At 31.9% G+C, this 18,712-nt stretch overlaps 1 protein-coding gene across 1 annotated transcript in view; it reads left to right on the top strand.

Annotated features, from left to right (window-relative positions):
* The window catches only part of LOC139500957 (uncharacterized), a gene marked incomplete in the record, with an annotated part of 126,621 nt that overhangs the window by 28,020 nt on the left and 79,889 nt on the right, over window positions 1-18,712 (top strand). Inside the window, 3 exon segments of the mRNA XM_071289887.1 lie at window positions 10,869-11,019; window positions 12,989-13,195; window positions 17,309-17,498. Coding sequence (XP_071145988.1) covers window positions 10,869-11,019; window positions 12,989-13,195; window positions 17,309-17,498 — 548 coding nt within the window.

Raw genomic sequence — 18,712 nt, 5'->3', positions numbered from 1 at the left:
TAAAAAGACACAACCAGTTTTCCCTGTTTGTTAAAAAGTCAATTTTGAAAAAAAGAGCATTATTTATTCCAATACACTTTTATTAGTATATATATAATTCCTTTATAGTTTTTAAAAATTAACCACTGACATAACTAAAAGAGGTAATCTGATACAAATATATTATGACTTTTTTTCAATGCATTCAAAAACTCCAGTTTAATTATTTATTGCCATGTACATAGTGACCTTTTCACATGCATTCCAACATTATTTCGGACACATAAGTAGACTTAAACAAATTGTGACTTTTTTTCCTGTGACTTTTTTTCTTGTGACTTTTTTTCCTGTGACTTTTTTTCCTAGGGATATTGTGACTTTTTATCCTGTGACTTTTTTTCCTGTGACTTTTTTTCCGTTTACCTAATAAGATGATGATGGTAGAAAGATATATGGGCGTTATGTGGCAAATAGTACATGCATATCGGACCATGAGTTGTCAATTTGTATGAAAAGATTTCCGATACAGCCATATTATTGAGAAGCAAGGTTTAAATGCTATACTCTCGTACTAGTATTACAGGGTTCTTGTCTTGTGGCGTTCACCTTAGACACACATCTTTTTAACGATGTTTAAAAAAACGACAGAACCAATTTAATGTCATATTTCCATATTTTTTTTAAATGTAACTAAAAGTCTTTTATCTGACAAGAATACCCCTATTTAGCGGACAAGTAATTTATTCTTTTTTCTGTTATTGAATACCAAGAGAGAAAATAAATCCCGAAATTAATTTGAAACTTTGATACTCAAAAGTTTGCCAGCAAAATATTCACATCCCTTGGGGATAATTAGTGTTCGTCCAGTGGCATATATTACAATTGTGATGACGAATTCCTTCCTTTGTTCGAGAACAATCTTATTGAAATATAAATCTGTGATTTTACTATTTCCCGTGACAACTTCAATGAACCAAAGCAAAAGTTATACATCGACCTGTATTTAAATCAAATTGGTTCTCTTCTTCTTCTGGTATACAATAGTCTATCGACATTCGATGATTACCTACTGTTGGCATACGTGGACTAGTCTATTTACAAAACTTTTACCCCAATTTATTCAAAATATATGGTTTTTTTTTCTTATGTTTAATGTATACATGTATATATTTTAAATTGCGCTTTAGTTCCATAACTTTCAACCCAGTCGTATAAACGAATCATCGGCAAGTGCGTACATTTTATAAATCAATATTTCTGGTATGTTCCAATCTGTCCTTCACCATTGACAATGAGTATATATTACATTTTCCCAAATTCACCCTTGGAAAAAATGTTTAAATAGATTTTAATTCCATCAAATCTTATTTTTTGGGTATTATTTATATTTTTATGAATAATATTCTTTACACCAGAAATGTTATTTATAAACAAGCGTATGAGTTTAGTAATGACAAGTAAGACAGAGTTGTATATTATACATCTGATAGTTCAAAATGGAAAGTTATAAGTTATCAGCCGTGTACACTGATCAATACATGCAGAAGTGAAACGATGCATGAACTTGCAAGCCCGACAGGAAATCGCTTGAATACCTGGACGTGTCACCTCACACCCCTCCCAATACCTTTGAAAGTAATACCTGTAGCCATGCTGGTGATCAGATGAGGGAAGATTAAAAGTTATTTGAAAAAAGTTTATTACTTTAAAGAATTATGAACAAATTAGATTTTCGAAAACAATTTTCACGGATCACTTATTTATGATTTCAACTTTGACTTTTTACCTAATTCCAATATCAACAGTTTAAAAACAAAAGACCGTGGTAATTTAAAAAAAAATAAGAATATTTTCCGTATCAACTTGAAGTTAGTAAGTCGGATAAAACAACCGTACGATTGCCAAGATATCGACATGCAATTACGACTACATCGGTTACTGTAGTTTTGTTCCTTTTGGGTTTATAGACATATCGATTTTATTAACCGGGAACGAAGACAAAATGGCTGAACGGATGGAAATGATTCTCTAAATTTAAAATCGATGGTGATCGCTTATCTAGCGGAATAAAACTATAATATCTATGAATTTGAGCATTTTTATGCCTAATGAACATAATATCAATTTTTGATTTTTTTGCGAAGTTTCCCTTTAAGAAAAAATGCAGGGTTTTTGGAAATTGAGTATTTAACATGTTTAAAGGACTAATGAATAAAGAGAGATTTTGATTTGATACGATTTTGATGATATGGAAACCCAACATAATATGGATGGAAAGGTGGAAAAGAATAGCATTCAGCTACTGTATGCTAATACTGTCTAACAGAATTGACAATGTCCCTGATAAACTTGTGTAATATTGTAACTTCTAAATGGATCCTGAAAAAGAAGATAGGGCCACATTTAAAAGAATGTCTGTTTCCCCTCCCCCGGTTCTACCCTTTGTAAACAGACCAGGAAGGCAGGTTTTTTTTTTTTAACTGGATGTGATTGTCATAGCATGGTCACATGAATGGTTTGACTTGTCCAGTCCAGGCCACTTATCAGTTGTTTGTGCTCAATTTGAGTGTATTTATTTAGATTATCAATCCTTCTGCTTTCAAGCACTTTCCAAAAATGGAAACAAATTATTTTCAGGAAAAAAATAATTTTGATTTTTTTGTGGGAAATAATTTTTTGACCCGGGGGCTTATTTTTGACCCGGGTGGGGGGAGGGGAAACAAACATATTTTTAATTTTGGCCTAGCAAAGTTATTATTCTTAGAGCATTTAAAAGGAACACTCAGGGAACACCAAGCTCAAAGAAAAAAGATTAGAAGATAAACAAAAGTCCAGGAGACAAGTTGAAAGTGTGTGAATGCTAAAGATATCATGCCTGTTTGTTTGGACTTGCAAGGTTTATGAGTTTGAATATCCCTTTGCTATCTTATACCTCTCTTTTACATATTGTCAGATTTAGTATAAATTTGTTTTCTCACTCTTTAAATAAGGGATCAAGCTACATCAGAATGGATTAGTTTGTTAGATCTGCTCAAAGTAAAAGAAATGGAACCACATTTTATTTAAATGTAGTTTTTGCGCTAAACTACAAGTCCAGTAGCTCCAAGTTCCTTTCAAAATTGATTTTATTATAACCATCTTTGCACTTGCAGGCCAATTTTTGTAAAGTTGGACTCCTGAGACCAGTAGATTTGAAAGTATGTCATGAAGATTGCAAGGCTTATATGATTTTGAATATTTCTGTGGTATATAATTCGTCTCTATTCTACATATTGTTAGATTTAGCATAGATTTAAAGTCTGAATTTGTTTTTTGAAGTTTGCAGAACTGCTATAAATCACATACCATTTGGTCTACATGATTTGAAAGTGAATTTAAATTTTTTCATTTTCTCGCTCAATAAAACAGTCATTTTGTTCCGATATCACACATAGAATCTTGTATTTCGTTCCGTTTGCATGACTTCTATTCACAATTTACACCATTAATGCAATAAAATATGCGATATGTACTGAAAGAAAAAGTTCTGAAAGAAGTGATAAGAATTTATATTCTGTAGGTGTCAAAACCTTGTTCAATGTATCTTAAAATTGAATCGACTTAAGGTATGAAATGTGCAGATTTTTTTTTAAGTCATCAGCTTTCTTGATGATTTTCAATGACCGGTTTGAACTTTTGATCCTCTTTTAATGGGATTTAATTTTAGATCCAATCGGATCAGAGCATTACCCACCCTGTGATGTATCCATGGCAACCTTTAATAAATGAATTCAGGTAAATTGATTTTTTGCACAGTTCGCCAGAGCAGAAAATAAAAGCCATTGATACAGAGATGTTTAAGTCTACCCTGTGTTATTATATCTCAGGTCCTTGATTAGAAAATATATGGTTAGTAAACCAAGCACATCATTTAATCTGATGAGCACTTGCAAGGGTCTGGATGGTGTTCAGAGAATAGAATATAATGGGGTATTATTCTGAAGAAAAATCGACCAAAAAAAAAAAAAGAATAATAATTAATAGGTACTAATAAAAAATAAATCAGTGATACATAAAATAAAAAGTAGAAATAACTCAAAAAATTAGAGGATACCCCTGTGAGATGATAATGAATAATTCATGAATATGCATGAACATTTCATGAACTGTTCATGAACAGATTTCATGAACAGTTCACCATATCTTCATGAACATTTGATGAGCAATTCATGAACTGAAAATCGACAGTAATGTTCATGAACTTTAATGTTCATGAACAATTCATGAACAAGAAAGGGTTCATGATCATTGTTGAATTTAAATGTTCATGAACCCTTTCTTGTTCATGAATTGTTCATGAACATTAAAGTTCATGAACATTACTGTCGATTTTCAGTTCATGAATTGCTCATCAAATGTTCATGAAGATATGATGAACTGTTCATGAAATCTGTTCATGAACAGTTCATGAAATGTTCATGCATATTCATGAATTATTCATTATCATCTCACAGGGGTAATTTACTGTCAAGGAGAGGATTCTGGGGGGGATTGGAACCCACCCTTTTTTAGCAAGATCAATGCATATGAAAGGGTTTATAGTACATAGTTTGAACCCCACACCTTTTTTAAAATGGCTGGATCTGCACCTGTACCCACCCAATATTAAAACTAAAGTAAATATGCGTCAGATATAATAATATAAAAGGATACATGTAAAGTTTCTGCTTCTTTCTGTAATATTTTGTTGTCTCTGTTCTTCCAAGTAGAATCGCTGAATAAATGTAACTAAAATCTCCACGGAATCTGTTTTACTATCAATTAAAACTGGCAGCTCCATTTTGATATTTAATCATTCAATCCCCTAAAAGTATAAAAAAAATCCACAAAGAATCAATTGTTCTAGATGTTTTAAAGCAATAAAATTCAATTGAAATGTTGTTGCCTGTTTATACACTACATCTGAAGCTGTTAATGAATCAAATTCATTTCAAAACCCTCCCCCTTTTTATCCCCTGAAGATTATAAAAACTGGCTACTTATTATTTTCACAAAAGAACAATTCAAACAATTCAAAAACTATAAATTTTAGGTAACTACCAATAATCATATGTGGAAACAATTATTCATTTTGTTTATATAATTAAAAATAAATTTTCAAATATGCTTTCAGACTTTCTGATGTTGCTTTGCTCAAAGAAACCATAAAAAAATTATATTTCCTCAACAAATTATATTTTATAATAATATACACATGTCTGTCATGTTAAATTAAATTTGTAATGCACTTATCTGAAATCTTTCTGACTGGAAATGTCTTTTCCGTGTTTCCATCAGCGTAATCTCCATTTTGGTGACGTATTACCCAAGAGTGCACTTATGCTGACGTTGAGACTGTGACAATCTCGCCCCAGATAATATCGGCCAGAAGTTGATCTGTGCCGTAACGGAAGTATGAAAATAAATCAAGGGTGTCGCAAACAAATATTTATTAATATGCAGTTTTATTAAGTATAATAAAAAAAAAATCTTTAGTTTAAACGGCTCATGGTGCATGTGAATAAACAAGTGGACTCACTTGGAAGGTATTTTTAGGGCCGAACTGTTCAGTACGATTAAAACCACGAGGTCAAGGTTTGTTTACATTGTACATACGTTGAGAAACGTCTGTCGTTGGGCCTATCTATCATTGATCTGATATTTTTCTAAGTTATTTATATGCCGGACGACAATTAATAGAAAGGCACATATGTGAACTTGGAGAAAATCAGAATTTACATCTTTAGCAGTTTAGGGAAAGGAAGAGTAAAAAAAACCTTCTTGCAGCAAACCAGTAACAGCAGTGACAGTCCCACACGCAGTGTTACCAGTTACTAAATCATCTATTATTCATAACACATGCATATGACAGATGAACATTTCAAGAATTTCAATGATCAGCTCGTGATTCATCAAAACTTCATGAACATTCATAAAATACTTTTAATGAACATTTCATGAATTTTTATGAGCAGCTACTGATTCATCAAAACTTCATGAACATTCATAAAATACTTTTAATGAACATTTCATGAATTTTTATGAGCAGCTAGTGATTCATCAAAACTTCATGAACATTCATAAAATACTTTTAATGAACATTTCATGAATTTTTATGAACATCTAGTGATTCATCAAAACTTCATGAACATTCATAAATACTTTTAATGAACATTTCATGATTTTTTATGAGCAGCTAGTGATTCATCAAAACTTCATGAACATTCATAAAATACTTTTAATGAACAGTTCATGAATTAAATTCATGAACCTTCATTTATGAATTATTTATGAATTTTCATGTACCATTCATGAACATTCACGAACCATTCATGATAGTTCATGAAGTCATGAATTTCTTCTCGCCGGGGTAATAGACTAAAGAGGTCATACAATAACTTATAGTTGTTTAAAAACTTCTGTGTTATTTTGTCTCTGGTACAAAGTTGTATTGTTGGCATCCATACCACATCTTATTTTTATGGCACAATTTAGGGGCATTATGATTTTCGGTCTCACCGTCCATTTGTTCATTAATTCTTTCGTCAGTTTGTTCAGAATACATAGATAAAAGACGTCTCTTACAGACCCTCACTTATAAATCATCTGAGAGATAATTCATACTTCAAGTGATATTTATCCATAAAAGGCCTGGCTGATTAATCACTGGGATTCACTTTATGAAAATAGCCACATGAAAGATACATCTGTATACATTTCATCTAAAAATAACTCCAGGGGGACATAACTCCAGGGGGACATAACATTACCATCTGATTAATTGCATCCTATATAAGTTTCACATGATTTACTGAAATAAATGACATAGGTCTTGTAACTATATATGTAGTAGATCTATTTGAAGAAGATCCTTGGCCTTGCATCATCATCGGGTCGGTTGAAATAAATGACCTAGGTCTTGTTAATACATGTATGAAGTAGATCCATTTGAAGAAGATCCTTGGCCTCCCCGTTCATATTTTTAGGCCTTTGTGTGTAAAAGGTCAGTGGAAAATGTTAATGAATTAACCTTAAACTATAGAATACAAAAAAATGTACATGTACCTATTTATATGGACCAATAAGTACAACTAATTTCAAGTAGGTAGTTATACATGTAGTTATATTTTCTGTCTTTTATCTGTCCATATCATGAATAATAGATATAAGATGATGTGGTATGAGTGCCAAATTGAGACAACTCTACATCCAAGTCACAATTTGTGAAAACAAACCATCAAAAGTTGAAGTACGGTCTTCAAAACAGAGCCTTGGCTCACACCAAACCGCAACCTATAAAAGGCCCAAAAAACGACTAGTGTTAAAAAAAGCAAAAACCAATGTTCTAGTCTACAGGAAAAATGAGAAACACTGAACAGGTTCCTGTCACTTGTATATATGTGCAGATGGCATGTTTTTAAACTTGATTTTTTTGCATACACATGTGTTTCAATTGTTAGGATGTTATTTGTGATTCAATTTGCAGGGATGCATGTGGCATTCAACTTTTTCAATTTAGCACTTTGCAATCCTTACTATTGTAAACCAGGGATGAACTTTTAGCATTCCTCAGACTGGAAAACACATTTACCAAATTAGTAAATCTAATTTATAACACAAAAATTGGTGTAGACTCTTTCAGAAGCTTTTTTAGACCTGAAAGGCAAAAATGCATTCTGCATTCATTGCATCATCAATCTTCTTAGAAATTTGCACGAATATTTTTATCCATACATTCTTTTAGGGAAATATTACATTTTGCCATCCATAACAGGTTTTTTTTAACACTTTCTAGATTGGTTTCTTACAATCATTGAAAGGTCTGTTGGTTCATATTTTGTAAGTTAATGAACTTATATAGAAAAACTTAATAAGAAGTCTTAAGAAACCCAAGTACAGAGTCTAATAGACTGTACAGTGCAAGTTTATTGAATAAGGTTATATTTAAATTACATATTATCTAGAAGCTTTAATTAGGGTGTGCTAAGCTTCTTATCAAAATTGTTAATTTAATTTTGCCAGGTTTTTGAAAATCAAGCAAAATTTAAGTATCAGTTTGTATTAAATCTTAGGTTTTCTATTGACAAACATTTAGATTATTTTTTTTATACTGTTTAGTTTGACCTCAATAAAAGCATTAGCTGTTTCTGTTTGTCTTTAATACTGCTGTTAAAAAATGACAATGAAATCTTGAGTGTTGGCAATAAAAATTAGGGCAGTGTGGAATCATTATTATTTGTGCGATACCAATTTTTATGGATTTCATTGGCAAAGCCACACCACAAATTCAAATGTTCTGTACTTAGCTGCATGAAGACTTTGGCAAAACAAAGAAATCAACTATCCACAAACAATGTAATGTTTCCTAAATCAAGGAAAATTGATACCCATGAAAATAAATGAATCTGAGGTATATAGGGTTACACCAAATTTAATAAACCAACAGTATGTAATTAGCTGCAACATAAACAATTTTTTTTCTGTTACTGGTAAAAAATACACATGTCAATTGACAGTTCTGTGAGTTGAAAAGTTAAAATTTCAAAGTTTATATTTGAGTGAGATTATTTAAATATCTGTTGCCGTGCAATTGAATGTTTTTTATCAACATGCTCGGGTACTCATGTCCGTACACGGAAACCACTGTCATGATTATTGATATTTATGGAAAGCCCTGAAATACATGGGGAAAGTGACCAGAGATAGAACACACCGAGTTGTTTGATTTACGTTCAGTCCAGATATTGGTGATCTTGAGTGCCCCAATATTTACTAAATCATCGTCCGATTGGATGTGTAAACAAACATTGTAGTGCCATGGTTGTTCCATGTTGTCATATGAGGGTCTTTATAGGGGGTATACAGAATAAAGAAGAGCGGGCCATATTTACAGAAAATTGGCCCAAAGTAGTAAAGAATATAGAAAAATTAGGCAAAAATAAGAAAGAATAGAGAATAATAGGGTGCTAAAATATAAAAAATGGAGAAAAATGACCACAAAAAAATAAGGAATACAGATATGAAGAACCCCCAATCCAGACCCTCTGATATCAAATTTGTTTGGAAATAATCTCCGTGTCTCTTGTGTCAACATTAAAATCTCCACATATGTTAATATTCTAGTAATTACACAAAGTTGTTTGTTTGGACATTGTTTGACCAGTGTTCTCAAGTAGCTTCCATATTACTTCAACATTGATTATAATCTTAATGAATAGAAGAAAGAGTTTAATTTGTAGTTAAAGTTGAAAACTTGATATTTCTTGTTTCAAAATTTCAAATGTGAGAAGTGTAACATTTAAATTGAGAATATAAGTAGGGGTATGCAATTTGTGTTGAGTTGAAGAAATTGATGCTGTTATTGATTAATTGATTAATCCTGATTTACAAACACTAAAACAAAATGAGAAAGCTGTAACTTGTTATGGCATTAGAAATAAACTGCTTCACTCGGAGCACAGCTGGATATGCCCACAGAGGTCCTTTAGAAGAGTTACAGGAATTACTAATTTCACAAATTGTTTAAAAAAAGTAACATGCCCCTCCCTTAAAAAATAAAAAAGATAACCCTTTTAAGTTGTTAAAAACTAAGAGGGATACATTTTTATGTCATAGTTTTGGAGGTGTCCTTCATAGTCAAAGGAACAATTTGCTCTTTACATTTATTCTCCACAAATGAATGCCAAGTTTTGTCCAGATGAAATGAAATGTCCTAGCCTAAAAATGAAATTCTAATTATTTTATGATGACACAGCCTAATTAAAAGGCTCTTAGAGTTTTATGACATGAATTGTTAAATTAATTTTTTTGTAAAGGAATTTTCCTGCTCTTATTCAAATTTTCTTGTGCAGTAGAATTGTTATTGCTCAGAAAACAAAAGTAGAATCACTACCTTCCTATCTAACCCTGCAACAGAATGATTTTAAAGGTGGCCCTAGCAGAATCTCTATAAAGTCTGGACCATGAAACTTATACCAATTTATAACCCTTGCATAATTTTGAAAAGGATTGTCTCAGCACTAGGACACTATCAGATGGCCAAGGATGTCATGACTAAGCATGTCCGTTCATAAACAGGATTAATGATTTAATATCCAAAATAAATAGTATTGTTATTGTGACCCTTGTTTGCTTAAATATAATTAAATTAGACTGAAGTTTGATAACTATTTGTGTACAAACTTTATCAATGAGTTTATTTACAGTTCTATACAGTTGAGTAGATTGATCATGCCATTTCTGTAAAAAATCAGGAATTTGAAGTGGAGCTATGTTTGAATAACATATTGGTGGTGGTCTTCGACCTTTTCCAACCAAAAGTAAACATGTGTTACTCCTTTTACTACTGCAGTCATACATGTGTCAATGAATATTCATGCTTTTGTTTTGCATACCCTAGTCTTTGTTTTTTTTTTTAATTTTTTTTTCAGTTGTAAGCATTGCTGTTTTAGTGATGTAAAAATTTAACCCCCCAAAAATCTTTTATTGTTGTAAGAACTGTAAGTTTGATATTGAAGTTTAACATTACTTTCATGAATCAGACTATACTGGTTTGATATTTAACCAAGTTCCAATGCACCAAGTTTGCTCAAAACAGCTTTAATAAAAAACCCACACAAATATTTGATACAAATGCAATAGCCTCCGAATTGTATCAAGAACATTTGAATAAAACTGTCTTGAAGTTCTGGTGGTTCTTTGCAGACTTAACATTTAAAGCTTGCTTTGCAGTTTTGGTTTTGCTCATTATTGAAGGCCGTACAGTTACCTATTGTTGCTTACTTGTATGTCATTTGGTGTCTGGTAGGTAGATTTTTAGCAAGTGGTTTTTAATTTGTCTATATATGCATTCTGGTCAATGTTTATTTTAGAAAGAGATTGCAAAACAGAAAAGAGTACGAAGAGCAAGGCGGAGAAGACAGAAAAATCCAAAGTTTCAAGAAGAACTACGACAAAAATTCATCAACCAAGCAAAGAAATACTTTGGCATTCCTTATGCTAGAAGATATTGGTCTAAAGATAGTAAGTTGATATGCTTAAGAAGTAATCTAATAGAAAAATAGAGTTATAAGGTATCCATCTGCAATGACGCAAAATCAGTACATTCACAGCAAAAAAAAAAACACAAAAAAGCACACTTTTAATGCTGTTTTTCATCTAATCACTTATTTTCTTTGCAAAATGATTTGGATAGACTTTGTAAGATATAGCATCACCAAATCAGGCCTGTTAAACAAAAAGAACATTCTGGAAAGTAGTACAAATTTTGGTCTGGTTTTATTGTTGTTTCTGAAATGGATTTGTTATGGTTGCTTATTTGTTCAAAAGTCTTCTATAATTTTTCAATTTTGAGGTAATAAGAATCTCTATTTATTTCAAACAAAAAAGAAGTGAGCACTTTTTTTTTGGTAAACTTTGAAAAAAAAGTAAGTAAAAACCCACAGATAAACACCATTAAATTTAAATGGCTTTTATTTTAAGGCATAAAAATTCTTTATAAATTTTTTCCATTAAGGAAATGGTTTTAGAAGATGATATAAACAAAGTACAATAAACTCTAAAGGAAGGTAACAAGACTTCCTCTTAAGGGATTTCAACTACAAAATTGGCAACGTGTGAAACTTACAAGATTTCGCAATTAACAATTAGGATTAATTTGTGTTTATTGAAGGTTTTTAAAGTATTTATGTCAATATATCTCAATATATCTCAATTAGTTGACATTTTTGATCATTAATAATGATATATATTAGAAAACGTGTGGTAAACAATTAACTGGGATCAAATTTATTTGAGGATAGATTAAGTAACTGGTGATTTATTTGTGAAATTGAAATATTATTTGTTATCTAATGAAGTTCACAGCAGTTCATCATTTCTTGATCATTGAGCAATTAATAAAACCTTTTACTTTATAAACTTTTAAAAGGAGTATACTCAGCTTGTGAAAATTGAAGACTTGAAACCTACTTATTATTTGACCCCCAAGGTACAATGTCCTATTTACCAAAATGAAATAGCTATGTTAAATGCACGAATTAACCAGATATATAAAATAAGATGTGGTATGATTGTTAATGACACAACTCTCCTCCAGAGACCAAAAGATGTAGAAGTTAAAATACCAAAACAGCTCTTAATTTTGGATATCTTGGGCTTTTTTGACAAAAAATAAGACTAAAATTGATTGTAAGTTGTGCGGAAATATTCATGACTAAGTTTTTTTTACTCATGAATTTTTTATGAATTGAGTCACAGTGTGAGTCAGACTCTGAATCAGACAATCTATAGTTGAAATAGTCATTTTCCACATCCATCTTTTCACATGTTCTGAGTGCCTTTTCAGAAAAGAATGTTAAAAGTTAAACAAAAGTTGGATCCCACCTTCAATTTACACATTAGTATGAAAATAATCAATAATTTCACATGTGTGAGAAAATTAACAACATCATGAGAAGTTATGTTCAAATGGGCCAGTAAATAAGGTCATATGTGTAAAAATTTCAACTCTTGCCAATGGAAAATATTTACATGAGAACTAATCTTTAAGAATTTATGGAATTAACTACACCTATACATTAGTAGAGAGGCATTTTCTTCTCTGGTCTGTCTTTAAATCATATTTCAAGTTGTAGTTTCGGTTAAACTTCATATGATTGTGGCTGATAAGTCAATTTATTTAAAAGAGAGGCGAAATGTATCAAAGGGACATTCAAAAATAAACAGACAATGCCATGGCTTCAAAAGAAAAAGACAAACAACAGTACACAAAACACAACATAGAAAACTGAAGACTGAGCCGTACAAACCCCTACAAAAAATGGGGGTGATCTCATGTGCTCCAGTACAGTAAACAGATCCTCAGCAGATGTGGCACCTGTCAAAAAAAATGCATGGGACTTATCTGACAAACCAAATTTGATAATTTATAACAAAGTTTTAAGCTAAAAATAAAAGGAATGAAAAATGAATTAAAAAATTATATTTTCAGCCGATGAGTACAGTTCAAAACTATTTCTAGACTGCTGTGGTCTGGTTAGACAAGTGGTACGAGACTTAGCCAAAGACTTTGGCTTTGTTATAGGACCATGGAACCAGGCCTACATGTTCGACACACTGCCACATATAATAGAATCAGAGAAAGATATGAAGCCAGGAGACCTTGTGTTCATGTCAGGGACCTATGTTAATCCTAAATGTAAGTATGTCCATTCAGGCCTCAATGTCGACACACTGCCACATATAATAGAATCAGAGAAAGATGTGAAACCTGGGGACCTTGTGTTCATGTCAGGGACCTATGTTAATCCTAAATGTAAGTATGTTCATCCAGGCCTCATGGTCAACACACTGCCACATATAATAGAATCAGAGAAAGATATGAAGCCTGGAGACCTTGTGTTCATGTCTGGTACCTATGTTAATCCTAAATGTAAGTATGTCCCATGGGGATTTCCTTTGGTAAGTGGAAAGGGTGACAGACAAAACTGAATGTCCAGTTTGGATCCCAGAGGGAACGGGTAGGAGGGGCTTGGACATATAGATGTAAAGTAAAGTATGAATAATTTTATGCGATTGTTGGAAACAGATTGTAATCCTGAAGTTATCAAGGAGTTTTGTTGAAAATGTTGTAGAGTTGAGGAAAGTAATGAAAACAGGAGATATTGTTTTATCTTGTGAAACCTTCTATTGTATGCTAAATTAATATTAAAAAAAATGAGAATCTTTGGCCAAGGTATTGAGGGTGGGGACATAAAACTGTAGAGTTTGAAAAGGTGAAGGAGTGATTACATTGTCAGTTGCAAAATCTTGATCTTGATATCTCTGAAACAATTATTCTTCGTCTTTGAAGATTTAATTATGGGGTGTAATTATAGAACTGGTTATTTGCTATCTTGATTTTTTTTCTCATTTTTTCACTTTTTGGAATTGCTAGTTATTCAAAGTCATATGTTAAGCCTTAAAATAAAACTAAATGAATTGCAAAATTTGAATGATCTATGCGACAGCTTATGAGGATTATTAATAATTGTCAAAAATACAATTTGAATATTTCATCATTTTAGCTGTCAAAATGGCAGAAATCTGTAATATAAGACATGGTTTATTTGCTGTAGCCGAATTGTTTATTATGCTGTATCTTGCCCTACGGAGCGCAATGTAATTCAACACGGATGAAATGGGGTCAAACATGCATGTGTTTCAATGGGTTAAATTCAGCGAAAGAGAATTTTAAACCTAATTATATAAACATTTATTTAATGTTACCACACACAAACAACCAAGGGATTATTAAGTTAAAAAGTCACCAAAAATTCTTTGTACAGCGGTATATGTAAACACATATGAACAAATTTGAATTTAAAAATTTCAATGGTTGTTAAAATACAATTGGATAGAAATAAGTCAAGTAGGGATTATTTTTCTATTTAAGGCAAACATTTTTTGGAAATGAAATGAAGCCTATTCCTATTTTAAAACCTTCAAAACAGCAAAAAGTTCACAACAACTTTTTTATTGACTACTTATATAATTATTTTTGTTGACTTCTTTGTCTTAACTATGTCATTCATAACTTAAAACATTCAAATGACATCCAGATTACAGGATTAAAACTAACCCAAAACAAACCTATTATGTTTATACTTTAAATTAATTTTCGGAAACATCACCTCTATTCTTAGTGCATATTTATTTTGGATTGTCATACTTATAATTAATGTCGTTCATATTTAGGTTCATGGAAACTCATTTGTTTTATGAACACATGTCTTGACCCGTTACTTATAACAAATTTATATGTTGTTATGATATGAAAGTTATGAAGGATAAAAGGAAGATGGTGTGGAAGGAGTAGGAGATAAAAGAAAGATTATTTATAAGGTGAATGGGAAATAATAGAGAGAAGAGGATGATATTTTATTGGAGATTTTAAAGAAAGGTCTCAGTGTCTTTTTTTTTATGCCCCTGCCTTGAGCAACGAGGGCATCAAGTGTTACGGTTGATAGTCCTAATTCAGTCTGTCTCACTTTCGTTTTCACACTTTAATTATATATATATAATAGTATGCTTTGTGCAAATTTTAAGAAATTCACACATATTGAAAGAAAGAAAACTTGCAGACCTAAGTTTGAATTAAGGTAGTGAGTCAATACCTGTTCTAGAGTTATGCCCCTATTTTACTTGGAGAATTGCAAAGTTGGAGCGTGGGCTATCATGTCTTTGGATCTTTATTTTAATTGCTTTACTTTTCCTTAGCCTCCATGTATATTTGATGAACTAACCTTAAAAATGAACAGCATATAAACCTCAGGGCTTAAAATTACAAATTTTGTTTCATTCGAAGTCTAAAGTATAAAATATGTAGGTTTTCTGATGATAAACCATTTGATACTCAATTAAAGACCACCTTATAGCCTTCAACAATGAGAAAACAATGAAGATATTTAAGAATAGACCACCTTACCGCGTTCAACAGTGAAAAAAAAAACCTTAACATAAAGTTGTCTATTAAAGGCACTGACAAACTTTATAGAGAAAACCAAAAGTACAGTTGTTAATTTCATGTTCTACATGGGTATTTCGCCCACCTGTAAATCAAGTAAATAGGAAATATTACATGTAACATACGATAATGATAAAACAAATGATTTTGTCATCTAACATACAAATATGTAACACCTGCATGTATAACCATTAAAATAAGAAATTTGTTCAAGCTGCTTCGTACAATTATGATTTATCAAGCAACTTCAAAAGCCATGATAACCTTAGGCCAAAAAAAGTAATATATATGTTTGGGTCTAAGCTTATTAAGTTCAAAATAGAGCATATAGTTTGGAGGGGGGGGGGAGTCAAATTCTGCAAGTTTTGTATATCTAAAATTGATTTTTACATATATCCCTATTGGTAAATCAATTTTTCCCAAATTAAATTAAGGGGGGGGGGGGGGGGGTCAGTGAAAAAACTATGTGAATTAAGTTTTTTATCCTACATTGAACTTTTGATGTCATCCCTTAGGCAAATTGAGAAAACCAATACTGTAGTAGTAAAATACATATCCTATTTGGGAATTAAGCCTTTAACAATGATAATTGTAGGCCATAAAAGGGATGATAATTGTAGACCAAAAAAGGGATTATATGTTAGTGTCCTAGCGACGGTAGTGCACAATAAAAGGGGCACAGCTCATACTCAGAATTCAGCCAGTACTGGATTTGGTGTTTCAAGCACACAGCTTGTACTCTTTGAGAAATAAGAAAGTAAACAATACCTTAGGCCAATTAAGAAAACCAAAAGTAGTTTATTTCATATCCTACTTGTTAATTTCACCCACCTATAAAGAGGTAATATAACATGTAACATGTACATGTTCTTGGGAATTTTGCCCACCTGCTGATAGGAAATATTACATGTAACGTACACGTATAATGGCCATTTTATAAAACAAATGATTTTGTCATCTAACATATAAATATGTAACACCTGCATGTAAAACCATTATAACAAGATATTTATTCAAGCTGTTTCGTACAATAATGATTTATCAAGCAACTTCAAAAGCAATGATAAATTAGGCCTAAAAAGGGTATGTGTATTAGTGTCCTGGCTGTTAGTCCAAAATATAAAGCTCTGCTCCCTTCTGCTCTTTCTGTGCTCCTTTCTGTCGTTACAGTTCTATTCGAGGCAATTTTGTGTTTTATGAAGAAGAATAAAGACTTTACGATGCAAATAAGAAATTTTGACTTCTGTAAAAGATTTCACTCCACTAAAATACATTAGAATCAACAGGTTTTTACTTGATTGAACAACACTACTGGTGCCACATTCGAACAACACTACTGGTGCCACATCTGAACAACACTACTGGTGCCACATTTGAACAACACTACTGGTGCCACATTCGAACAACACTACTGGTGCCACATTTGAACAACACTACTGGTGCCACATTTAACCAACACTACTGATGCCACATTCGAACAACACTACTGGTGCCACATTTGACCAACACTACTGGTGCCACATTCGAACAACACTCCTAGTGCCACATTTGACCAACACTACTAGTGCCACATTTGAAAATTGCAGCCAGATCTGCTTTAATACCATTCCAGTGCACCTGAGATTACCCCAGGTTTTTACTGGGGTTTGAGTATATTTTATGTTGTGTTTCGTGTAATGTTGTTTGTCTTTTGTTAGTATTAATTTTCCCCATGACATCGTCTGTTTGTTTATAATTATGAGTATGAATATATGACGTAAAAGTTAGCACCTGTAATATTATAAAGATACTTTTATATTTTTTCAGCCACAAACCAGAAGCATTTCATGACCCATGTAGAAATCTGGCTAGGACACGGACCCAAGACTATTGGTGCTAGATGGAATAATGGCAAGGTCCAGATCTGGGACCATTATAAATTTGAGGCTAAAAGTTTCAGCAATACAGTTTACCATTTCAGGTCTATAGACACATGGTTAAAAGGAATCTGTAAAAGGTGGGTACATTGATGATGGAGAACAGTTTGGGGGAATAGAAGTCAATTACCAAAGGTTTTTGTGAAAATTTCTCTTAACCTTGCATGACTGAACCAATTTTCACTTTTTGACAGACTATGTGAGAGGGCTCCCCTGGCGATCCTGTTCTAAATTATTTGCTGAAGAACCATAGGTCTTATGATATTTTTTGACAATTTAAATTAGGGGGGGGGGTATGGGGGTCCTCAAATATAAAAATAAATCATACAGACCATAAGAGTTAAGGTTCCACAGCTAGTTTTAAATTAATTGTTTTCCTTGAAACCAATACCATTATGATGGACTTTGTGTTGAAACAAATTATTGAAATTTACTTTGAACAAAAGAAGGTTGTGGCAACGTCAATTAATTAGATTGTATATATTAGTCCGTCTTTCTCAGCATCCTTTGTTTTCATTAAGACATGACTATAGTTGTCTTGTCATAACTTCCTGACTCTAAGACAATTAATGGCAATAAATATTTGTCTCTTCATCATAACTCATTACCGTTAATCAAATATGAACCAGACTTGAGTGGCCTAGTCTTTATTGAAATGTTAACACGCCGTAAGATGTTATTTTTATGTACAAGGTGTCTGATGCTGATGATGTTGTAAAAGAAATTTATTTATGATCGTTTATGTATATGATGCATAGCTAATGAAGATTTGGTATTGATTATAAAAGATCAAAGGGATGGTGCGTTTGATTAAATTAAAGGTCCGTTTGATTTCTCACTATATCTTAATGAAGGCTTACCTTTTGAACTTGCAGTCGTGATGTGGAGTATTAGTTTTCTTTTGTTAGTGAATTAGAATGGAAAATTTTGTTAAACCTCTTTTGAATATTATTTCCTGCCTTTATTCTTTGGTTAACTTTTTCTTTGATGAAATTTAAGATGAAGGTAGATTCTGTTCTATGAAATCTCAATTTATATTCAATGGACAGATGAGATATAAGGCCTTTCTTATCCAGAAAATATAAGGACATAATTTTTCTTACATTTGGACTAGAGGATTGTATTTTGATTTACATATAAGAATTTTGTTATACACGTAAGAGCCACCATTTTTTATACCATGCTTGCAATATGCAGTAATGTTTGGGATTTCTATTTTGTAACTTTCTATTGAAAATAATATACTGCCTATCATATATTTTTTGGCTTTTTTTACTTTGTTGAAATTTTATAC

The sequence above is a fragment of the Mytilus edulis genome, chromosome 13 (genome assembly GCF_963676685.1).
Source record: "Mytilus edulis chromosome 13, xbMytEdul2.2, whole genome shotgun sequence".
NCBI lineage: Eukaryota > Metazoa > Mollusca > Bivalvia > Mytilida > Mytilidae > Mytilus > Mytilus edulis.
This window is presented reverse-complemented; position numbering and strand designations above follow the sequence as displayed.